Source organism: Bubalus bubalis, chromosome 3 (genome assembly GCF_019923935.1).
Source record: "Bubalus bubalis isolate 160015118507 breed Murrah chromosome 3, NDDB_SH_1, whole genome shotgun sequence".
Taxonomy (NCBI): domain Eukaryota; kingdom Metazoa; phylum Chordata; class Mammalia; order Artiodactyla; family Bovidae; genus Bubalus; species Bubalus bubalis.
The window spans coordinates 49,682,192-49,707,508 of NC_059159.1; the positions used below are offsets into that span (position 1 = coordinate 49,682,192).

A 25,317-nucleotide genomic window follows, 5' to 3' on the forward strand; every position below is an offset into this window, starting at 1 on the left:
GGAGATATAAGCCACTAAAAATCTTGTGATATAATTTGTATATAATTAAATACATCCATTTAAGTATAAGGTTTAAAACACTGAAGGTGGTTTGATGTTATCTTGATAGTCACTTATAAGCAGTACAAAAATGTAAAACTTTTTCCTCTTCTTCCATTGGTAACTGGATATTTTACGATATTTACCATGATAGCAGTCCTATTTTGTTTAATTCCCTAGGATTTCTCATCTGGTATAACTAACTTTGCTATTATTGGGCATTTTGGAAAAATTACTGCCTCTTTTTACTGGTCATCTGATGTCCTTTGAGCAGTAATACACCTTCCCAAAGTGTCTAACCTATTTCTCATTAGTATTTTTCCACAGAGGAAAATTTGGTTGATGTGGAATTCCACACATAACAATGTTTGGTTTGTTCCCCAAGGCTCTATTCTAAAATGCATTCCATATAATTTAAGGAAGGAAAGCAAGGTGACTCTGTACTTGACCTTTTATCCCAGGTGTAATAAAGACAGGTTGCTCTCTTGTTTCTACTACTCCCTCTAACCTTTTTATGATATTGTGGAATTTGAATAGGAGAACCAGTATATTTGAATAGGAGACCTCTTTCTCAAGAGCCATTGTAGGCATGGACTTTTGCTTTTTGAACTTAGCGTCTAAGACCCAAGAAATCATTTTCTACTGTTTTTTTCTTCTAGACTCAAACTACTGATTAGTTGCCTTGTCTGCCAGGAAAGCCGAGGTCAGGGCTACTTACTGAGTTTCACAAAGTCTCATCATTCGGTTTAAGCAAAGGTTCTCTTGAGCATCCTGGGATTGATGAAACTAGGAGAGTTAAAACGTGCCCTGGACACTTTATCAGTATATTTGTAGATATGACTTAGCATTCCTCAATGAGTTTTTGCTGTCAGCCTCTCTGTTTCTACTCCAAATGCTCATATGTCCTAACTCTGTCTTTCTAATCATAGATAGCTGTCAATTTCCTCTATTTAGAAATTGTTGACTTTTGTTCCCTCAAAAAAAGAATGGATAGATATCTCTTGGTTAACAAGCAAGTGTGGGAATAGAGATGTTAACTCCTTGAAACTCATTTTAACCTGAAATTCTTTGGAACAGAAATAAACTACAAGAGTGGCACATACTTCCAAAGAGTCACAAATGAAGGATGGCATGAGATTTTTTGAAAAATTCTCTAAGACGTTGAGAAAGCATTTTAGAGAGATACTTCATTTAAGAAAACATTGTTTTGAGTAGTATGTCTTAGCTGCCTGTAGCCATATTGGGAATAAAAAAATTCTTTTTTGCTTTAGTATGTCAAAAAGGAAAAATCACATCTAAGGCCATTTGATTAAAATAACTCACCAAACCCTAAAAATGAGGGCCACTAAGCTGCCTTGGTACAAAGGTAAGAAAAATGAGGGAACATTTGCCCCATCTCGTTAAATCCTAGTTGGACTTAGCAGTGACCTAGCTTCAGAGCTCTGTTTAGAGAGAACATTCTAGCACCACCTACAAATTGCCTTTCTTTAATTTGTGCAATTTACCAAGAAACATATATTATAAAGTTTAATAAAATTGTATGGAAAAAAGCTCATGGTGATAATTGCTATGTTGATTTAAGGTCCTGAAAGTGCAATGAAACGTAGTTACCATGCATATAAATGCTACTTAATAGCAGTTTAACTAGAGATTTTATTCTTATTTGGGGCCTTCTCTTAAATCCCATGGCTTCTAATTTTAGATATTGCAGATCTTTGGCATAGAATATGAATACAGTTGGGAAAGAGGAAGGGAGTTGCACAGATTTGGGTGTTGTGAGCCAGAGAAAACCACTCAAATGCCAGGCCAGCATGAAATTGTCCCTGACTTGTTCTAAGAGTAGGGTTGGGGAGAAACTGTGTGTCTTTTTGGAAGGAATACATGGAGGACACATCTCCAGAAACCAGAGTCTGTTCCCGTTCTCCCTTCCCAAAGATGGGCAGACCTGAGTCAGGTGCTGGTTACAAGGCACTGAAGTTTTGTGCTTGGTGATGTGTCTGTGTCAGATCGAGGAATCCGTGCGGAGCATGGTGATGCGCTATGGGAGTCGGCTGTGGAAGCTGCGTGTCCTCCAGGCAGAACTGAAAATCAACATTCGCCTGACACCAACTGGAAAAGCAATTCCCATCCGCCTCTTCCTGACGAACGAGTCTGGCTATTACTTGGACATCAGCCTGTACAAGGAAGTGACTGATTCCAGGACAGCACAGGTACAGCAGTTAGCAGGCTCCTCACAATTTTGACTTGGTTCCCCCAGAGAGAAGCCACTTGTCCTTGTTACAGAAAGACCCAAATTCACAAATCCCGTTTTTCCGCCTAGTGGGGGTTATCCTCACTCAGCGTAAATGGTTGCATGAACTTGAAACACTTCATTTGCCTCATAAGCAGCGCCTCTGTCGTAGTCCTGAATGTTTTGAAACCCTTAACCTTTGGTCATGAGTTGGGGAGCCCTAACAGGTGCCAAGTGAACCTGACTCCAGAGTAATTGTGCGATTTAGGGTTCTTGGGCTACTTGAAGAATTTTGTCTTCTCTGATCTGATTTGTCCTTGTTCCTGTTTTCAGCCTAGTTAGACCACTCAAGGAAGGAAGGAGAATTTCCTTGGCAAGGAAAGGAAGGAGAATTATTGAAGTAGGAAATATCTCAAAGAAAGAAGTTTCAACATAATTTAATAATAGCTTGAGCAAGATCAAGCAGAGATTTTATCTTGTTTACCCTTTGTTGCACTTATACACATTGTCTTGCCTTCAAAGAGTTCAGAGTATCATATATCTATAAAAAAGCAAAGTGGCAAACTTTAACCTATTTTTTCAGGTAGAAGAATTGAGAATGTGAAAATGAAAAGTGACTTTCAAAGTAGATTGGTTCTATGATAACAGAGTTCCCTTTTCATCTGTTTGATCACCTTAGTTTCTAAATCTTTGGGCCATTGGCTATGGTACAGGATTTAGCTTCGTTCACCATTATTCACCATTATATCTTTTTAAGAACTGGGATGTTAATTTTAGGTCTCTGGCCCGAACTTGGCAAATGCCTTTCTTGTCGTTAAAGGATGAACTTGCTCCTTTGTATCTGTACATAAGATCTCAGTCTATTCTATGTATTGGGTGATGAAGAGATTATGTGTCTCTTGTTTTTATCTACGTCCTTTTAAGTCTGGGAACAGCAGTAAGAAAAGACTTTTTTGCCAGGATTTTGAAGACAAATCTTAAAACTCTGGGTTTGGACAGTTGTCTGAGCGACCTTTCATTTCGTGCTTTGATTCCCACTTAGATGGCCAGAGAAATCTATCCCGTGAGAAGTGAACAGTTAAAACAGAAAGTGCGCGCAAGAGTGCAAGGGGTGAGCAAGAGAAAGAGTATTCAATAATTTTCGCTGCATTTGATGTTTTTCAAGACAACCTTAAAGACATTTTCAGTCAAAGCTTTCCATGGGCAGTGATGTTTTTAATTAACTTCTACAGTGGCTTCAAGGCAGGTCTATTCTTGTGAAAAATAAGATGGCCACTTGAGATTTTAATGTTTTTGATAAATATGTTTGTTCTTCATAACTACTCCCCCTGTCCTTTCTTTTATTAGAAAGCTCTGAGGTTTCCCTCGTGCTGGCCAGTGGCGACACAGGGGCGTGAGAGGCACAAACGCCTTTATTCAGGGTTTAGTAGAAGGAAATGCAACTCACTGCAGTATTCTTGCCTGGAAAATCCCACGGACAGAGGAGTTGCGCAGGATACAGTCCATGGAGTCTCAAAGAGTCAGACACGACTAAGTGACTTATGTTTGGCACAAGTATTTGACAAATAAATGAGCTGCCTTCTGCCTGAGGGAGCTCCCTTCTTACCATGGGTCCTGTGTATTTAGGAAGCCCTGGAGAAAGGGGTCTCCCTCAGGCTCTTCAGTTGAGATTCAGTGGCCGCTGCCAAGTGTGAGTGCAAGAGCCCACAGCTGGAGGAGGGAGCTAGCAAAAGAAAGCCTCTAACTCAGTTCTGGCACTCCAAAAGCCTCCTTGATGCTTATCAGCAATTTATTTTTCCCCTTTCTGTGCTCTAGTGAGTCATTACACGAATCTAAAACAGCATAGGACCATGTGTATCATTCAGTTGTTTGTTCATTAATTTAACATTTATTGACCACTTACAATGTATCAAGCAGTAGGGATACAGAGGTAAAAAGTGATATTTCTTCTCAAGAAATTTACCCATGATGGAAGAAGACAGATAATTAGTTTCTCTGTTGTATGATTTGATTTGTGCCATCAAAAAATAAGTCCATGGTTCTAAGGGAGCAGACTGTATGGGATCAGAGATTTTTTTCCCAGGAGAAGCCCTTTTGATGGCCTCTGGTAACAGGTGTGTGATCAATAAAATATGTACATATGTTCATGAATTTGTAAAGTATATACTTTATCAATTTTTAATGACTGTGGCCATGATAGCAGAAAATGGAATTAGGTAACATAGATAGATAACTATCTAATATAATACATCTAATATATCTAATGTGTATCTGTTACAACAGTTATCTATCATTCAGAGACTTCCAGGGCCATCCATTGTTATCAACTTCTTGTTCAAGAATAATTTTTCATTCTTTCTGTCAACAAGAAGCAAGGCTGACTGGCTTGCGTTCATTTTATTTCACTTTCCTTGTGTGGTCTCTGTGGTATTACTATCCTGAGCACTGCTGTCAGGCAGGCAGAGTAGGGCGATTTGAGTAATCCATTACATAAGTCCATTGATTTCCAGTGTTCAGTGTAAGAGAGAAATATACATTTCAAAATCATCTTTATTGAGATAGAACTTAGATGTAATGAAAGGACTCACTTTATGTGTACAGTTTAATTTATCCTCAGATTGTACACACTTGTGACCGCCGTCACAGTCCTGATAGAGGCCACTTGACACCCTCAAAAATTCTCTTGTTCTCCTTTGCAGTCAGGTACCCTCCTCAGCCCTAGCCACCCACCAATCTGCCTTCTAATTTTATAGAGTAATTTTTGCCTGTCCTGGAATATCAGATAAATGAAGTTAGACAATATATGCTATTTTGTGTCTGGCTCCTTTTGGTAAACGCAGTGTTTTTGAGAATCATCCATGTTGTATGAATCATGGGTGTGCTCCTTTTTGTTGCTGAGTAGTGTTCCATTTTATGGATATACCAAAATTTTTATATTCATTAACCTGTTGATGGGCATCCGAAGTTTTATTTTTCAGTTTGGGCTATTGTGAGTAAAGCTGCTGTGAACACTGGTTTCCAAATATTTGTGTAGATTTGTTTTCATTTGAGTAAATCTATGAGTACAATTATTGGGGCGTAGTAAGTTTAATTTAACCACATTAAATTCCCGCCAGCAGTGAAAGTACCCAGAGAGCTTTCTCCAACCTGCTTTCTCAGTCCACAGAGTTATGTTGCTTGAATGACCAGCTTGACTTTATTCCAGACCTTGCAAAAACTGTACCTGTTGGTCTTGTCTTTCCTAGTAGACAGGAATGTATTGGGATTGGCCAAAAAGTGTATTTGGATTTTCCATAGGATCTTATATAAAAACCTGAGCAAACTTTTTGGCCAACCCAGTAGTTTCAAGAACCTATTGCTTTTGCTCTTTTTTTTCTGCCCCCCTTATTTTGACTTGGGTTATCTCCTCTAAGTCCAGTTTTTACATACTTACACCCTAGCCTCACTTAAAACTTCAAATCTCTTGAAACATTTCTATTTCTGCCTCCCACATTACTAAGACATTGCTAATTCTACCTCTCACCTGGGGACTTTCATCATTAGCTCTGTGGAAGAGGATTGGGAGCTCGATTCTGTGGGTCTTTAAGCAGTCCACAACAGATTTTGCCCAGAATAGGACCTGATTGACAAGTAAGTAGAACACGTTTGTTCCTTTTGATCTAAAGGGCTAACGATTTACTTACTTGAACTGTACCCAGGATTTAGGAGAATACCTCATTCTCTCCTGGTGCCTATTTAGCAGGCCTGCAAATCTATTCATTAATGGTAGACTTAAGCTTATATATTTTAGGCCCAAAGAGATAGGTGGGTATACACACATACCCTCACTTCCCAGTGTCCATTTGTATTCACTGCACTGGGAATCTATGTTTTATGTATTCATGCATAAAGTGCCTAGCTTAGTGTCATACAACCCCTGGGCACTCAATAAATATTAATTGAATTGAAATAATGGCATTCCTTATAAATATTCATAAGCAAATAAAACTATCTAAATATATGAAATATGAGGTACTCTTCTAGAAATATTTGAGTTAATATGATTAAAAACTGGTGTGGTGATTTTATTATGTGACAAATATAGGTATTGTAGGAGCTATTCACTAGTTGTAGACACAGTATACTGGGGGAAATATATATATATATGTGTATTATATTTAATAAAATATATATTATTTTTACTAAAGGCTCTGTCTTATGAGCTCACAAGAATCAGCTAGCTAGATGGATGGGTAAAATCTACTTGTGTCAAATCTTTGAAGCCTTTGTGTAGCTAATTGTACTTATGAAGTACCTTCTGAGCCAGTGGACTATAAAGTATAGGTGACCCGGTAGAGCCTTGACCTGGCCTTCTATCTTTGAAGATAGAACAGAGTTCTCTTTGGTGCCTAGCTGTTCCTCAACTTAAATACCAGGACTGCTTAGTTGGTTAGTTGACCTTCATTTCTGAATATGGGATTCAAGTCATTTTGACAGGCAAGCATTATCAGTCTGTCTCAGAAACATGAAATTTACTCTGGTGCTTTCTTGTTGATTTCCACTAATTCAAAAGTGAGAGGAGGAGCGTGTGATTTGTGGTTGGTTACATACCATTTTTTGGAGTTGGTTAATCTGTAGAGGCGAGAGTACCATGTACCCAATGTTAAGAGGTGTATCTTAGCTATTCAACTCACCAAAAATGTGTTTCAAGAAATAACATTTGTGGAAAAAAGTCCCTGTAGGCAACTCATGTGATTTTTTTTTTTCCTCTTGTGTTTTAATTCCCCATGCCATCCTCTTTTTCTTGCAGATCATGTTTCAGGCATATGGAGACAAACAGGGACCATTACATGGAATGTTAATCAACACTCCATACGTGACCAAAGACCTGCTTCAATCCAAGAGGTTCCAGGCACAGTCCTTAGGGACAACATACATATATGACATCCCAGAAATGTTTCGGCAGGTAAAGGTGGCTACCTGGGGGTGGGGGCTCTGACGTGTGCCAGAGAGACAAGATTTTTCCTGAATTTTCATCAGATACAGCTTACACTGAAATAGGACACTTTCAAAAGGCAGGAATTGTCTTGACACTGTTGTCACTTCTTTGTCTTCTGGGGTTGTGACTGCTAGCTCAGATGGTGGATGGTTCTTTATGAATGAACAGGAAGAATGGTGAGGATAGAGGCCTCTGTTGAGTAGAAAAGAGTAAGCAGACTACGCACATCTGATGGTAGTTTATGATGACCTCTGTGAGGAGTTACCTTCAGGTGTCTATTTCCAAAGCCTGTATTCAAGTCAAAAAGAGGTTTGAAATTCTGGTTCTCATTTTCCAAGATAACCCAGGTCTCTAACTGATAGCCTAGGTTAATATGATGAGAATCAGTATATAACATATACAAATGGATATAGAGTGCATGGTACACATTTTAAAGTATCAGTTCTTTTGTGGGAGATTTATTACAGTGGAATAAAAACTAGTGTGAGAAAATACGACATTATGAATCTCATCCTCCATATGAAAATAAATTCCTTTGATCTGTATGGTGAATCATGTCTAGGCTGCAGATTTTTCTTCCATCAATAGAAGGCAAGAAAAGTATATCACCAGCAGAAAATGCAACAGATAAAGAAGAAGGTATCAAAAGAATACTGAATTTGTCCTTAAAAAAAAAATCTATGAATATAGAATTTTCCCAACTCTTCTAGTCAAAAATACCAGCGTTACCACATTTGAATTTTAATAAAGTAATATATGTGGTCTTAGTAAATAGTCTATTTGTAATTCCTGTATTATTCAGAAATACGAGAGATTTCCATTATGTAGCCATTTGTTTACAAGGTCGGTCTCTCGACACATAACTGTCTTCATTCAGTATTACTAGTACTGTCAGCCTGTAAGTTGAGTGTTGATTCTGTTCCCTAGTGCTGGCGCCATAAACAGAAATCACTTTCCATATAATTTATCCTATAGAATAGACGTAAGCACAGTGATTTGGGCTTGTAGGTATGAATGAGTCACCTTGGATTTAAATGTTGCTCTGAGTCAAGCAGAAAAACAACTGAACTAGTTCCCACTTCATGCCACATTCGTTTTGGTAATATGAAATTTGAAATGGACATCAGAATGGTTTAAAAATGATGTGTGTCTCCATTCTCTCATATCTGAGCAGACTTGATCTGTATATGTACAAACAATCATCCACCTCTAGTGAGCAAATTCCCACGTATGGACCTGTAGCTTTGAAAATATACTAGAGCATGCATCCCCTGAACCTCTAGTAGAAACTCTATCCTTGTGTTCTTGGGTTTGCTTTGTATTAGCTGAGTGTCAGTCAGTTTCCTGGTTATTTTTCTATGGCTGAGTTTCTCCAGGATCGTTCTTCCTTTTTTAAAGAGGTATTGCTGCTACTTTAGTTTTTTATTTTAATTTTCCCAGGACATTGTTAGGTCCGTTGTGTTTGTTAATGGTCTCCTACTGATTCATGATCCCTCAGTAGTTGAATGTTATTGGCAAAGCATCTGATTTGGGGCATGTAAAAAATGTTATGTGAAAAATAATTACAAGTCTATTTTAATGGAGAATGAGAACTCCAGAATTTGGTCTTACATTTAGATGCTCAGTAGAATGCTTGGAAAAGAAAGAGCAAAACTAAATTGACCATGTTTTAATATTTATTTTGTTCATGTTGAAATGCTGATTGTTACTGATTAGTCAAACTTTTCTCCTCCTTTAGTCCCTGATCAAACTCTGGGAATCTATGTCCTCCCAAGCATTCCTTCCACCGCCCCCTCTGCCTTCAGACATACTGACGTACACTGAGCTCGTGTTGGATGATCAAGGTCAACTGGTTCACATGAACAGGCTTCCAGGAGGAAATGAGGCAAGTCCTGGAGATTCCCCTCCCCACTTTCTTATCTCTGTGCCCACGAATACCAACTTTCTATGGAGGTGGTCATTAAATAGTATTAAATAAGATCTGAGTGGCATAGGCAGCATTGGTAGAAGTACTCTAGTCTTATTGAAGTAGAAGTTGTAGTCCTATTGGCAGAATTCTTTAGCCAGAGAACACAGACTGGACAACGAGGACTATCCTTAATTTTTCACGTGTAATAATAAGATTACATTTTTTTAAACAGTATTACAATTTTGCTTTATAAAAAAGAGTATTGTCTTCTGTTAGAGATGCCTACTAAAATAGTTACCGATGAAATGAGCTAATGTCTAGGAGTTGCTTCAAAAGTATGTAGGGATGTGCATGTGGGAGTGCAGATGAAACAAGACTGGTCATGAGTTGTTAATTGAAGCTAGGTGATAGGTACACAGGAATAGATTATTTTCTCTATTTTTGTACATGTTTGAGATTCTGAGATTTTTCTATGATAAAAGCCTTTAAATATTTCTGGATGTTTTTTCTTATTTGGATCCTTACTGGTGTATGGTTTTTAGTATGTTTTTCATGCTCAGGTGATTTTATCTAGTGCTGTTGTGAGCATGAGAGATATTTTCTTCATAAAAGGGCTCCATCAGAACCAGGAGTTTAAACATCGAAGGAGATAACAGAGAACCTGTGACTCCTGTGTTTTTGGCTTTAGATCCCTCTTTCCTCTAGAACACTGTTAATAATTATGTAAAGTCATATTCTGCCCCATGCATTGAGATTCTTCCTGATTCTAACTATGCTTCTAAAGTACAGTTATAACAACAGTGATAACAATAGTAATAAGCCTAAAATGAGATATGTTTTTATTTTAACCTTAGAACTCATCCCTGGATAAAACTGGTCCCTTAGAAGGAGTAATCTCTACCTGAGTGTTCACCATAAACAGACTGGGTAGACCTTTGGAGATAAATGCAGTTATTTCCCGTTTTATTCAATATCTTTTTTTCAAAAAGTTTTGCTAAATGTACAAGGTGCATGACTATTTATTAAGTATACCAGGGCTGCCAAATTTAAATCCTTTGGTATTAAGATGGATGCGAGCATTGGACCCAATTGGACTTCTAGGAGTTCTAATCTAATGCCTCAACAGATAGCAGAAGTGAGAGGCTAGGGAGGCAGGATGTATTGAATTTTGACAAGAGTAGGTATATGTCTACTTGTTAGCACACAAAGTTGCAGCAGAGGTTTATGTCACTGTGTGTAGCATCTACTTAGTGAAGCCCTCAGCAGAAAGAAAAGCCTCATCGTGCTAGATTTAAATTCTGATTCATTGAACAGTGTCGTCTTCAGGAATGGAAGGCACCCTTGTGAACATGGGACTGAGAGAAAAACACTCTTAACTAATGTAATTAAAACACAAAATGAGGTTTTTGGCCACGTGAAAGCTAGCCGCAGCACCGTATAAAACCTCTTGCCACGATCTTTCTGTCCTGCTTTCTCTCAGCTCTCATTCTGTGTTTGAGCGAGTGGAGACTGGGGGAATAGTGAAGTCCCAGAGGGACAGAGCTCTGTTCTTGCTGAAATTACAAGCACAGAGCTGCCTGGGCATGAACATGTAGTGTTTACTCTGCCAGTATGAATACAAATAGTCTTATTATACGGGACTCTGTACCCAAAGACACCCACCCACACACACACACACGCACACACACGAATAAAAAAAAATTTTTAAAGGTTTTTTTTAACCCTTTAAAGACGCAACAAACCTTGGTGGAAAAGGGATGTCTTAACGGCACAGGACTATGGCTATGAGCAGTAGACCATGTGTTTTCCTTTGCTCAGTGCTTTAATAATAATTTTGAAATCCAGAAATCTAATCGTATTAAAATTTTTTTCTTTTTGCTTTTCGTCAGTTTTGACTTTCATCTTGTCCTACTCTTTTCCCTCCTCATTGCCTGTGTTCTTTGTTCTCTTTTCCTTTCCATTGAATGACCGAGTAGGACTGAAGCTGAGCGTTAGCTTGCTGTTTGAGTCCTTGAGCTCTGGAGGGGTGAGCAGTTAGTGACTAATGCCCGGCGTGGCTGGTGAAGTCAGTCAGTGGCCAGCGCTAGATTATAGGGCCCCTGCACGACAGGAATGAGGTCACGGTTATTAGTATCAGACTGTTACTGAGAGCTGGGACGTACAATGGAGCATGTCCACTGAGAGACTGACCAGTCTGAAGATGGAGTTTCAGCAGTCAGAGCTCAGAGGGACAGCCTTGCCTAAGAGACGAGCTGGTGGCAGGGGGATGTATTTGCTTGTGCCGAGCCCAGTTTTATCAGGGCAAGCTGACTTTCAGCAATTGCGATTTAATTTTCTTTGGCCAAAGAGACAAGTTTGTCATGAGCCTGGCGCTGTACATATTATCCCAAGAATGATGTGAGGGGAAGGAAAAGAGCTCATGCTGATGAGATCGGGAGCAAATCGGTCCAGTCCCAAAGAGAATGGGCATCTGAACGGAGCCTTGAGAAATAGTTGTATTAAAGACAGGGATTAAAAAAATGACCTGTTAGTGTTCCAAGAGCCAAGGCGCGATGTAAAAGCATCGATGCTCCATAGACATTAAATCATCATAATTGGTGTTCTCCAAAGGTGGCGGCTCCACCAGGTCATCATGGTGGGTGGCACTGCATTACCTTGAAGGACTGGAGTTTCTGGGTTTCAAAGCCAGCCCATGGATATAAGGCATACAAGTAAAACAAGAGATTCCTGCAGAGTTTCCCCATGAATTGAGATGCTTCTCCCCATAATCAAAGGCAGGAAGCCTGCACTTACCAGACCATTGGCTAGGTGCGTAGCCAGTCTTTCTCCCCTATTTTTTTTTCCCCCCAGGACAGTAAATAGGTAAAATAGTGATGGGACCAGAACTTGGAACAATTCAGTTCCATTTAGTTTTAGGGAACTTGTTTGCCATTTGAGGAAGAATATTGGCTGTTTCAGCGGAGATGTGACCTGCATTTCGAACACTGCGGCTGTGTTAAAAGCAAGAGAAAGAGAGCTTTTTTGAGGTGGTGTTAGCTGCTATCTCTTTTCTATTTTCCTAGTCCCTTTCCCATCGAGAGATGTAACTGAAGGAATGCCACCTTATGCATGATGAAAGCTATAGGAGAATACATTTTTCTCATTGTCAGATTTTGAATGGCATTGCATTTAGTATGAATTTAGAGTAGGAATAAAAAAGATGTAGACCAAATCTGTGAATTGTGTTCCTTGTAAATAGCTCCAAAGATGAGTTGTCTAGGATTTTTTTTTTTTCCTAATAGTTTCAAGTAAAGAAGAAAATTGAGGAAAATGTGATTGCAACATAGACTAAACTGATTTCACGCTCCTGTGATGGGCACTGTATATAAATACCCAGCTGGATGAATGTGTGCTGTTGAACCTGGATACAAAAGAAGTCACCACTTCTCAATTTGGGGGGAATTGTTTTCTTTTTCCTGCCAGTTTGCTAATCTGTTTTGATCATTTGGTGGAAGCTGTAATTGCAGGTGGGAACATTTTGAGTAACAGTTCACAATCCAAGGCAGCTGCTTTTCGCACCAAATCCTGTTATTAAAAGGCTCAGGCTAAGATCAAGCCAACGGCTGATAACCGACTTGACGGAGAACAACTTAACTTTGCCCAGAAGGACAAAGAAAGCACTGGCCTTCTTGAAACTGAGTTCTTACTTATTCTGAAATGTTTTTAGCATCCTTTTATTAAATGTCCTTAAACTTCTCTGTGAACTACATGATGAATCTCCAAACCAGGCAATGATGAAAGATATGATAGACAGGTACCTTTTATAGCAAAATTGGTGTGGATAGAAATGAGGGCCCTGTTTTCCTTACTGTATCAGAACACAGGCTTTTTAACAATATGAATCCATCCCTTCCCTCTCATTGCTCCTGTCATAATGAAAAACGGTGATAAGAAGAAGATGCTGTGTCTAGAAGCAGTTATAATAATTAGGTTTAGGATGCGTCCTCTGAAAAGGATTGGTAGTTAGAGACTGGAATTCTTGCATGGCACTTCATTATTTCCTTAAACTTTTTTCTGGGGGTTAAGTGTGTTCCAAATTGAATGCAATGTAATGGTCACCTCCACATACACACTACCAGGCTTAAAACTGTAGTGGCTCCAAGACTTCGTGTTTTCAGACGGGCACTAGGTGTCAGGGTTTTTCCTTCTCAGCAGTCTAGCATTCAGATGAGCCCCTTGAATTGTCCTGCTTTGGGAGGCAAATCTAGCGATAGCCTTCTCTCTTTTCCAGTTGGTCTGGTGGGCTTTACCTCATTTTCCAAGAACATGCCATTGCGTTTTTAACCCTTTGGGTGGAGATCTGTTGAATCTTATATCATGACCGCACATTTTCACGGGAAACATTTTTTTTAGGGGATGATTGAAGGGGGGAAAAAAGTAGTATAAATTAAAGTTGAAAGGCTAGCTGCCATTCTGACTGGTATCTTGGCTTCAGCTCTGCTTTATATTCTGAGGAGTGAAATGGTGGTGATTAGGAATTCAGTTCTAAAACTGCTCAGCCCAGCCCACATTTAGTTGTCATGTAATTGTTGGCAAAGCACTGTTGTCCAGTTCTACCAAAGTATAAGCGTCTCTTTGATTTTCTTTTTACTACAAAATATTGCAAGCCTATAGAAAAATTGGAAGAGAGATATGATAAATATCTCTACATGTATTGACTGGCTTAAACAAATCTTACCATTTTGACCCTGCGCCTCACTGATTTTTTGCCGTAGTCCTTTGAAATCTCTCATTTGAGTATAAAAACAAAAATAAAATGTAGGAGTTGGATAAGGAAGTTGGTAAGCTTATATACGTCTGAAAGATCGGAAGAAATTAATTAGTAGATCCATTTTGACAGTTCTTACGCTGGATCTCTTAACCCAAAGGACCTCTTATTTTAGAAAAAACACCATAACCCTCTATCTTAATTCACTTGGTTGACATTTTCCATACCCTCAAAGGAATTGCTTGGGCTTTCCTGGACTCTGCTCCTAGTGGAACCCATTATCCTTTGACTGGAGAGAGCATTTGTGGGCTTGAGTAAGGAAAGGGTTGACCATTTCTCATGCGAACAAAACCCAAATATTTTTCTAGTTTAACATTAGGCCTTTGCATATTGTTTTACTCGATTTAACCTCAGAATAGCTCCAGAATGGGAAGCTGATTTGAGTGTATTTTACTGTGCTTTTGTCTTATTCCTTTGAAATCAGTTTACCTTTTCATGCTGGGTGTGGAAATTGAGTCCATATCAGTCTTTTAGATATGTGCTGGAAAAGTGGAGTGTTTATATGGTAGCACGCTGAAGGTGAGCTGTGAAATAGACCTGAGAAGAGCAGATCTGAAAAACAGGATCGTGGTCTGTGCACCGAGTGCTCAAGTCATAAAAAGAGACTAATGGTCCTTGCCACCTATCTGCCCCTGAAGATGGAAGAGTGTGTGTAAGTGCTTTGAGATCCTCAGCAGAAAACTATCACATTCTACTGATGACATATAAACATTCATACTTGGCACTTACCTTATTTTTCATCAAGGACTTTGAAAAACCAATTTTGAATCCTTTTAGCCTAGCAAGATAGGAATTTCAAGTATGGAAAAAGACATATTATGAAATACATGGTAAGATAGTTTTATTTAAAATTATTGTGTACATTTCTTCTTTTAGCCTCTAAGTGAGCGTATTTAGTTATAAGTCTTTGAAATGATCTTCAGGACCAAAGTTGAGTCCCTCATGAGAAAAATAGGCTAATTTTGAAAGCTAGGTCTTCCTGCCTTGGAATTACTTCTAATGAATGCCTAACCCTTTTGGGATATGTATAGTTTTCTTCAAACTCCCTCTTAATGCCTGTCATTGGAGCTGGAGATTTCTCATTGATCCTGACTCATTTCACTAGAAGCAAACCAAGGACCAATGAACTTGACTAACTTGGGAAATCCTGACGTATCCCTTGGCCAACCAAAGCGGCACTTGCGGAGAGGGCCCCTCGTGCCTCTCCAAAAGTAAGTCCTGGGACTTCCCTGGTGGTCCAGTGGCTAAGACTTTACCCTCCAATGCCAGGGGCATGGGTTTGATCCCTGCTTGGGGAGTTGGGATCCCACATGCCTCCGTGGCCAAAAAAACAACAACAAAAAACATAGAAGCAATATTGTAACAAATTCAATAAAGACTTTTAAAAAAATGGTCCACAACAGAAAATCTTAAAAAAAAAAAAGCAAATCCTAAGGATAGGCTTTAAACAAAAGGGTATACTTGCTAGCATTTTCATACATCTTAATTTTTAAGACTTTACAGAAAAAGGCTGTGATATAGTACCCTATGACAAGTAATTTTACAGCTCCAACTAGAGGCAATAATGAGCATCAGGACAGCAACAGATGACACCAGAGGGTGAGATGTGGTGTGGAGCATCAGAGTTCAGCATTCGGTTACATGGTTCATAGGTGAAGCTTCATTAATTTCCCTATCAAACCGATTACTCCGGTGCCCCGTCTTTCAATACCACTGGCTTGTATGTGCTCCATTGCCTGTATTTTTTAAAATTGGTATATGTATTAAGACATTTTGTATACATGTGTTAAAAATCAGTGTGGTTTCATGTACATATGTAGTACAGGAAAAAATGATTCCCCTGTTTAAAATGATTACTTCTAATCTTGGTAACATTTTTGAAGAATTAGCCTCTGAGAAGAAAGTTTTTTTGCTCTCAAAATGATATTTTTCTTATCCTTTCATCGCTTTTGAGAAGGGTTGAGGTAAGTTTGTTCAGCCATTTTTGAATTATCCAAGCATGAAAAAAGAGAGTTTTTCAGCTGTTAAGGAAATTGTTTTCAGCTCTTTTATGTGATCATACGACACTAGGCAATGGGACATGATATCCAGCAGATAATACAATATGGAAAGGCATTGACATTATTTTCACCATGGTTTTTCTGAATGGCACAGATTAAGTCAAATATTATAATTCCTTATGGTTTAAAAATGCACCTTTTAAGACCTATACAGTATTTTCTAATATTTCATAAGGTATTTTTTTCCCCATGAGGTTCTGAGTTTAAACTGCAATTGTTTTTTGTTAGTATCAATTAAAAGTGAAGATTTAATACTCTACCCAACATACAAAAGGAAGGAGGAAAGGTAGCATTTTGTTATCTGTCTGAAAAGGAACTCCACTTCAGCTTGCTTCTCTCTGGATCTTGGTTTTTTGACCTTCATGATGCAGAGGCTGCCTACATCTGTTTTGGCTCTCATATTCTAGGATTCTTTGTGTATCTGCCCAAGGACCTTGTTGGATGGTCATCTTCCTGGCATTAGTGATAGAAGCACAAAAGTCACTGGAGGCTTTGCCAGAAACACTCAACTTTTAGATTGTCAGCATGGAAAATAAAGCTTCAGCATCTCAGCCACAATCTAACCTGTATCTAAATCCATATAGAAAGATATTATTATAGCTGAACTCAAAAGTGTGGAGATATAAGAAAGGCAGGCAAGGCAAAGACATTCCCTTTCTGCTTCCCACGGCATAGCTAGACTTGATGAATGCTTCCTACATCCCTGACAACAAATTCCTGTCCCATTCTGCCCCTTAGTTTTCCCTTCAGATTTCTTTATTGAGCTTAACGTTGTTGTTTTACTTTGTGGCAACAGCAGCTTTGGAAAGCGCAGGTGGGCACGTGTGCATATGTACACTTGCACATGCTGTTCACACTGATAGTACAATTAATGTGGATGTCAATTTGGGTGTTAATTTTGGGTCATGATTAGTGTTGACACTTTGTGTCAGACTAATGGCATTTATGGGCACCATCAGAATAAATGTTAATGTTACATGTTTTTATTATCTGTTATAGTAACATTAAACCAAGGTCCTCCCAGGAGAAAAAAATACATGTATGGATAGATAGATAATGCCTTTCTGTATCACTGGTGCTACTCAGAGAGAAAATGACATCTCAGGGCAGAATCCTAATCACTGTTTGGAGCATCAGAAATAATGATCACCTCTGATCGGAGGTTGTGAATAATTCATTGGGTTTGATTTTCACGTCCTGTCCAGTGATACTTTTCAAACCAAATGTGTTTCTACAGGAAAATAATGGTCCCACTTCTTATGGAAATACTGTGGCACAAATCATTTTACCCACATAAAAACAGTTAAATAAGACTGTTCTCTTCTGCCTGCCTTCTCCTCCCCAGTCCCCTCCTCCCTCGTCGGTGCGTGTTTATTCCAGGATCCGACTGTGGCCAAAGAAATATTTTCTTCCTTAGAACTTGTATAAAGAAAACAGATATTTATTTCTTCTTATCCTCACCTTATTCGCAGTAATTCTTTTGATCCTCTTCCCTTTCTCACTTTAAGGTAATTAGTTTAGGTGGATAATCCTGCACCTAAGAAGCCTGCTAATTGGAACGCTCTGTTATCAAAAATAATCTGAAATTAGATATTTTTAAAAATAATGAATTATGGCTATATTAATGAAACTCTAACTGGCTGTAAGTGCCTAGAACCATTGGGTGAGTCTGTGCCTGGGTGACACGGTGGTCAGAGAAGTCTGTGGCACTGCCAGGGCCCAAAAGCCTGAGTCTGAGGCTCCTAAGACCACAAACCCACCCAAGCCCCTTTCAGGCTACGTGTTCTCCTTTTGTTGTTTCCTTAGCTCTCCGTCCTGGAGTGTCCATTTCACTAGGTTTCATTGCATAGAAGCATTAAAGGGAGAGAGGAGCTAAAAACAAGGGGATTCAGCGATGGAATTTCCTTCAGTTGTTATTTTTAAGTTAATAAACAAGGCAGCTTGGCTTTAGGTGAAATCAGTGAATGTCATATTCCTGATCACAGTATCACACTTGTGTATGCTTTTATATGGCAGTTACAGAATTTTCAATATAAAACCTCCATTGTGTATATAATATAGATAGACCCTGTCCATATAAAGTAATTTGACTGAAAAACTTAACAGTGTCCTAATTAAACGGGAGGCAAATATGACTGTCTTCTGAAGTAATGACCCAATCCTCTGAGACAAAGCTATTCTTAGATAGGATATTTTGAATCATTTCTCCTGAATGTTGTGACCCCTTTTTTTCCCCCCTCTCTCCCTCTAAATCGAACAAGAGCAGAGGGAAGCACTTTTCAACCTAGTTTTCATCATCAGACAGAAAGTATTTTGCATTCAGAAGCCATTTCCAGTATCAAATTCAATTCTGTCAAGTGATTAGTTGAGTTTGGTAGAGAATAATTTAAAAACACAAAGCTGGAAATGGCCGTGATGCTTCTGCTCTGGAGGAGAGCAGTTGCTGTGCTCAAGTTGCAGCCCCTTTTCAGGGACTGTGCATGGCAGTGTGGGTTATTGTGTTACGTCTCCGCAGCTGACACAGACCTGCATCTGTTGATACCATGCGTTCCTACCCAGGACTGCTGGAAGGAACAGGGGAGCGGGTGAAGTGATACCTTGCCTGCCTATCAGTGGCAAACGTCCTTTTATGTACATATGTTTATAAAGCTCTTTAGCCCCCTTCAAGATGAAAGGCTCTGTATAAATATGAGCTTTCGATTTTAGTACATGTTTGTAATACATGTGGTACAGTCCTAAATATGTATTTAGCTGATAGGCACTGTTCTTGTCTATTGTACAAATATTGACTTTAAAAGTATAAATATGTATTTAACCATCAGACCAGAAAAACACTGAAGCAGTTACTTCTCAGGTAGAGATATTAATATTGTATAAACCTATATATGCATATGTTTACATTATACCACATCAGTGCAGAGCATTTCTTAAAAAAAAAAAAGTTGATGAGAGCCCCAACAGAGTTCTTGATGTTCTGCTCCCTTTAAAGTGAGTCTTGATTTTATGTTTTCGTATGTTTATTCCCTTCTTTCTAATGTTATATAAATGTGATCTGTTGTCGTGTAAGTAAAACCTAGTATCAGTTCCTCTCAAACTTGAGAAATCTGTTAGGTTGGTGAGAATTTTTTTTTCTCCTTAAATTTTTTTTTTCACTATGAAAATGTTCAAATGCACACTAAAATAGAGTTAATAATATCAGCTCCCATGTACCTATTACCCAGTAAAGAAACATTTTGTAGTGGGTTTTGTTTTTTTTTTTTCTTTCTTTTTTTTTTTTTTTTTTGTGCCCTACAACATACAGGATCTTAGTTCCCCAACCAGGGATTGAACCCGTGTCCCCTGCACTGGGAGTGCAGAGTCTTCGCCACTGGACCACCAGGGAAGTCCCATCTCCCTCTTTCATTATAAAAATTTTAAATTATCAAGGCATAAGCATATTAAAGAAATTTAGAAAATGGAAACAAATGCAAAGTCCCATCGTCCTATATTACCATCCCATTTTGCTGTTTTCTTTAGTTCTGTTCACTCTACTCCCCAGCATGCTTTGCTTTCAGAGATAGAGCGTGTGTGTATGTATGTGCCTGTGCGTTGCAACACTGTGTGCTTACTATATGCCAGGTAGAAGATGCTGAGGTTTAACATGCATTTGTCTTCACAGCAGACTAGGTTGTTATTACCCCATTTTATTGATGAGGAAATTCAGGCATATAGAGATTAATATCTTACCTAAGTTTATGTGGCTAGAAAACAGACTGAATCTTTATTCTGTCAGAGTCAGATTCCATTAGATTCAGATTCATTGCAGCTGGTTTCTGAATCTGTGTTCTTAACCACTGCCTCGTTCTTCCTCTGTTATTAGGGTATACATGCAATTTTGTTATCCTTTGTTGTTGTTCAGTCATTCAGTCGTGTCTGACTCTTTAGATCCCATGGACTGCAGCACGCCAGGCTTCCCTGTCCTTTATTGTCTCCCAGGGTTTGCCCAAACTCAAGTCCATTGAATTGATGATGCCATCCAACCATCTCATCCTCTGCCGTCCCCTTCTCCTCCTGCCCTCAGTCTTTCCCAGCATCAGGGTCTTTTCCAGTGAGTCGACTCTTAGCATCAGGTGGCCAAAGTATTGGAGCTTCAGCTTTAGCATCAGTCCTTCCAGGGAATATTCAGGGTTGATTTCCTTTAGGATTGACCAGTTTGATCTCCTTGCTGTCTTCTTAAAATTTATCATTGCATCATGGGTGTTTTAAGATACTGTTCATAGTTTTATAAGGCTGTTCAGAACACTAGCAATGACGCCACTAGTCAATATATTCCCTCGAGGAAAGTTTTTATCTTGACATTTATTTTTTCTGCTTTTTATCTTAATATTAGATTTACAGAAATGTTATAAAAATCATAGAGTTCCCATTTTTAATCTTCACCCAGCTCCCCCTAACATTAACCTCTTATATAACCATGGTATAATTTTAAAAACTAAGAAATTAACATTGGTACAATACTATTAAATAAGATATCGACTTTGTTTTGGGTTTCACCAGTTTTTTGTTTGTTTTTTTTTTTTTTTACTAATGTCCTTTTTGTGTTCCAGGGTCCAATCCATACATTGCATTTAGTTGTCAGTGATGTTTATGTTTGTGTCACAATTGATGTTTATCTTTCTGTATTGTTTCAGCTAAGTGCAGTGGCACTAGGCTGGAACATAGTTCCTTAATTTCTCTAGTAAAGGTAATTGTGACTCATACCTTGAACAGTAAGTAATTCATTCTAGGTATAAGGACAAGTTACTTCATTCCTCTGTGCCTTGGTTTTCTTATGGCAATCATAATGGTTTTTTAAGTTAATAATGATAATAGCTACTATTTGAGGACTTTTATATGCCAGGCTCTGTACTAATTTAATGTGATGTTCCTCTCAACAATCCCTCCAGAAGGATACTATTATCCCCACTTTATAATTAGAAAAATTAAGGCTACACAAGGTTGTGTGACTTGTCCAAAGTTCTACAGCTTGTCCAAGGCTATACAACTGAACCAAGACAGACTTTACGGTTTAATCTCTTAACTATTATTAGTATTTGTTAACATTTATAGTATCATACGACTTCCCTGATGGCTGAGACGGTAAAGCATCTGCCTACAATGTGGGAGACCCGGGTTTGATCCCTGAGTCGGGAAGATCCTCTGGAGAAGGAAATGGCACCCCACTCCAGTACTCTTGCCTGGAAAATCCGATGGATGGAGGAGCGTGGTAGGCTACAGTCCATGGGGTCGCAAAGAGTCACACAACTGAGCGACTTCACTTTCACTTTTTATAATATCATACAACATAAGTGTTCAAATGATGGTAGCTATTATTCTTATTATTTTTAAAAAATAAAATACTTTAATCATATTTTAGTACTGTTATTCTATGATCCCTAGAGATAAATTGTGGATGATGTTCTAGGCTCTTGATGTTGAGTATTTTCCAGCTATCGTTTTAAAAATGAAATGACTATGGAACCAGCAAATATTTATTACTTCCATATTATGTGTAGGAATGTGTAGCAGTCCTGTTATGTGATGAAGCAGATGATATGACGGTTCAAGCTGACAAACTAAAAGCAGTCCTAATCCATATGTGAATAATTATCAAACGAATTCTCTACATGAAGTCCTTAGTAGGAGATCTGGGAAGAGAGGAATCACTTCAGACTAGGGAAAGCTTTCTAAGGAAATGGAATTTGAGTGAACTTTATGGAATGGGTAAAATTTGGATAGGTTGAGAGGAAAGACAAAGGAAAACTTCCAATGGTAAAGTTAATATTATAGATTACTGCTTCTAATAGTTGTTCATCAAACCCATAGGTAATATTAATTTTGTACATGGGGACTTTGAAGCTCAATGAAGTTAAGTGAATTTCCCAGGGTCACACAGTTAATAAATGGCAGGGCTTAGATGTGGATCTGAGTTTGTTTGATTCCCCAGCCCTACATTCAGCATTATGTTTCCCATCATTTGGCTAGCAGTAAAATCTAATATAATTTAAATTTAAATATATAAAAATATTTTTATATAAACATATATATATTTATATAAATATATATAAATATTTTAAATATATAAAAATATATTTAAATTTAAATATAATTTAAAATTTAAAAATTGAGCAACAGATGCTTCCTTACATACTTATCCATTGTGCTTATTCAAAACTCAATCGAAAAGGAATCTCACTGTGCCGAGACTCAGACAACACTCTCTATCCTGTACTGGTACTTTTTAAGTGGGGAGGGGGACAGTCGATGAGGAACACACTTTGAAAAGACATTGATAAAGAGAAGCGTGCTCTTGGTGCTGCTGTATTGACACCTAATTAGAAGTCAATATTGTGAGCAGAATGACCTGGCCAATCGCTGAACTGACTGCCTGAGTGACACAGAGTCCCCAGGTACTGGCAAAAGAGAAGAGTGTTATTTGCTTGCCCGGTGCCACTTGGACACAGTGTTTGCATTAGAATGCAAATGCTCAAGCAGATTCTTATGGGCTCATATCTAAGTGGCTCTGGCCTAGGTAGCAAAGGTTAATATACCATAAAATTTGGTGTGAAACCCAACCTTCCCAGTTACAAATGTGTTCACAGGGAATAGCTTTTCCTTCCTGAAAAGCAAAAGAAGTGTTGGGTTTAGAGGGCCACATGAGAAGGCAGTTAAAATATTTTTCCCCACACAGGCATTATATTGATCAATTTCTTAAAAATGAAAAAAAAAGACCAAAATTAACCTGATATTTGGAGTTTCTCTGTGCTATTTTTTTGGATGATCTTGTTTCTTCCTCCTCTTCTCTGTCTTTAATGAGCAGATAGTGTAATCCTGCCTTACTTCCAAAGGTGATTGGATTTTTATCCATTTTGATTTGTATTTGGCCAATGGTATATATTAAATAGCTTATATTTATCTGTGGGTGTTTTGTATATATATTTCTTAATGCTGAGAATCACAAATAGCTGTGTGGAAAGCTTCAACCAGCCTGATTACAGAGGATGTGCAATTGGATTGAAGAATGTGTACTCAAGACCTTATGATCACTGGCCCGCTCGAGTCTGGGTGATGCATGTGGCTTTCCAGGGATGCCGCTATTTACATCTGTTAATGGCCCTTCTTGATGGCCAGCTCCCCAATGAGGTGACACGCAGCAGTCCGGGGATGAGGGCCCAAGGCTGCGAATGTGGCTGGGCTCCATTAGGCAGAACCAGGATTGCTCACTGGTAGGCTTTGTGTTTGGGGGCAAGTGATGGGGGTGGGAAGCAGGGTAGACAGAAAGATTCTGGAGGGGGGCAGAGAAAAGAATGAAAAACATTACTTATCTAGGTATAGGGAAGCAGACAGGCAGACATGAAAAATTGCAGCCGTAACTGAGGTATGAGTGACTAGAAAAGAAATGGAACTAGCGAATAAACAAGTAGAGGGATTGACTAGTTCTCATTTGGAAGGGGATTAAAAGAGGAGAGGGCTGTGAGGGTTTGGGAAGAGACATGTCACCCCCGCCTGTTAGGTCAGTATCATTTATTTGTGTGGCTGGACAGATGCTACTGAACAGTGAGCAGAGATTTACATATATTAGTGCAGCAAGAGGTCGGTTACTTGCATACTTGCATCCTTTGGTGTTCTGGTGTTGGAAGAAAGTGACAAGAGGTGCTCAGAGGAGGCAATTTTGAGATACAGCAGTTCCTGCAGAAATAGAAGATACCTGAAGCAAGCCAGTAAAGAATGTTGCCATTATTCCTATCAAATACTTGTTGTTTAGTCGCTGAGTCATGTCTGACTTGTTTTGCGACCCCAAGGACTATAGCCCTCCAGGCCCCTCTGTCCATGGGATTTCTCTGGCAAGAATAATGGAGTGGATTGCCATTTCCTTCTCCAGGGGATTTTCCCAACCTAGGGATCAAACCCACATCTCCTGTATTGCAGGCGGATTCTTTACCACTGAGCCGCAGGGGTAGCCCTATCAAATACTAGAGGACAATAAAAGGGCCCAGGACTGTAAAAATTGTACAGTCATGAGAGGTAGTCCTCTTCCTGCTTTCCTACATGTTAAAGGTTTCTTGGAAAGAATCTCACAAAATAAGGTAATAATTTAGGGAATACTGGATTTAATTCCCAGGGCCACAGTATATTCTTCCATACATATGCTGAGTGCATTTAGACTTTGGTGTTTCCATCTTCTTTGAGCAAACCCAAAGAAGAAATTGAGACAGCTGTGAAATACATACATAGTAAACCAGCTGTTCTCAACATAATCTTAGAAAAGTATGCCAGAATATTTGCTCTAGTTTCCCACAGGGAGCTTGGCTCTTTAGCATTGCATATCTTTACACAAAGGTTGTGTCTGCATTCAGTCTGATATCTTCAAGGAGCCTGGAACAAAATTCTGCATGTAAGAAGCTTGTATTGATTTGTCTGTCTGTTTATGCCTTTGCAGATTGGCATGGTAGCTTGGAAAATGACCCTTAAAAGTCCAGAATATCCAGACGGCCGAGATATCATTGTTATTGGCAATGACATCACTTACCGAATTGGGTCCTTTGGACCCCAAGAGGATTTGCTGTTTCTCAGAGCTTCTGAGCTTGCCAGGGCAGAGGGCATCCCACGCATCTATGTAGCAGCCAACAGTGGAGCAAGAATTGGACTGGCAGAGGAAATTCGTCATATGTTTCATGTGGCCTGGGTAGATCCTGAGGATCCTTACAAGGTACAGATTAAGAGAAGATAATACTTCCGATTACTTTATGGATATGTGTGTGTGTGTGTGTGTGTGTGTACAAGGTGGGAGAGAAGTAGAGGTTTAAGTTCAAAAGTTAGCAACTGCACTGTAAATTCTCTCTCAGTATGTTCACCTGGTCTTTCCTCCAGCTTGGAAATAAACACCATTTCTTGGGTTGCACTAGATGGAAATAGTAGGTGTGCATTTAATGTAAGACATGTTAAGCCAGAAAATTATTATTACTAATTTTCCTATTAAATTATTCCACCTTGTCTTCTAAGACATGTGGTCAGTTATCAGCAAAATCTCTCAGATCCTCAGCTTCTCTGATTGTTCTCCAACCTTCTTGCTCTACTTGAAACCTGCCTGACCTCCGAAGACTCTTCTTCCTTCTTACGTGGCGAATGGTTTCTCTTTCCCTTGTGCCACAGAGCCTGGAGAGAGACTTTGATGAAGAGTCCCTCCCCCTGTCTAATCCCACTGTGTTTGGTCCTTTCCCTTCTTGCCAGCTTAAGGATATAGATCAAAGCTCCTCCCCCTTCTTTCTTGCATCA

At 38.9% G+C, this 25,317-nt stretch overlaps 1 protein-coding gene across 7 annotated transcripts in view; it reads left to right on the forward strand.

The window, feature by feature from the left end:
• The window catches only part of ACACA (acetyl-CoA carboxylase alpha), a 288,741-nt gene that overhangs the window by 189,345 nt on the left and 74,079 nt on the right, over window positions 1-25,317 (forward strand). For all 7 annotated transcript variants that reach the window (XM_025281124.3, XM_044939574.2, XM_044939575.2 and 4 more), the window contains 4 exons: window positions 2,046-2,249; window positions 7,059-7,214; window positions 8,986-9,132; window positions 24,482-24,751. In XM_025281124.3, the coding sequence (XP_025136909.1) occupies window positions 2,046-2,249; window positions 7,059-7,214; window positions 8,986-9,132; window positions 24,482-24,751 (777 nt within the window). The remainder of the gene's footprint in view (window positions 1-2,045; window positions 2,250-7,058; window positions 7,215-8,985; window positions 9,133-24,481; window positions 24,752-25,317) is intronic.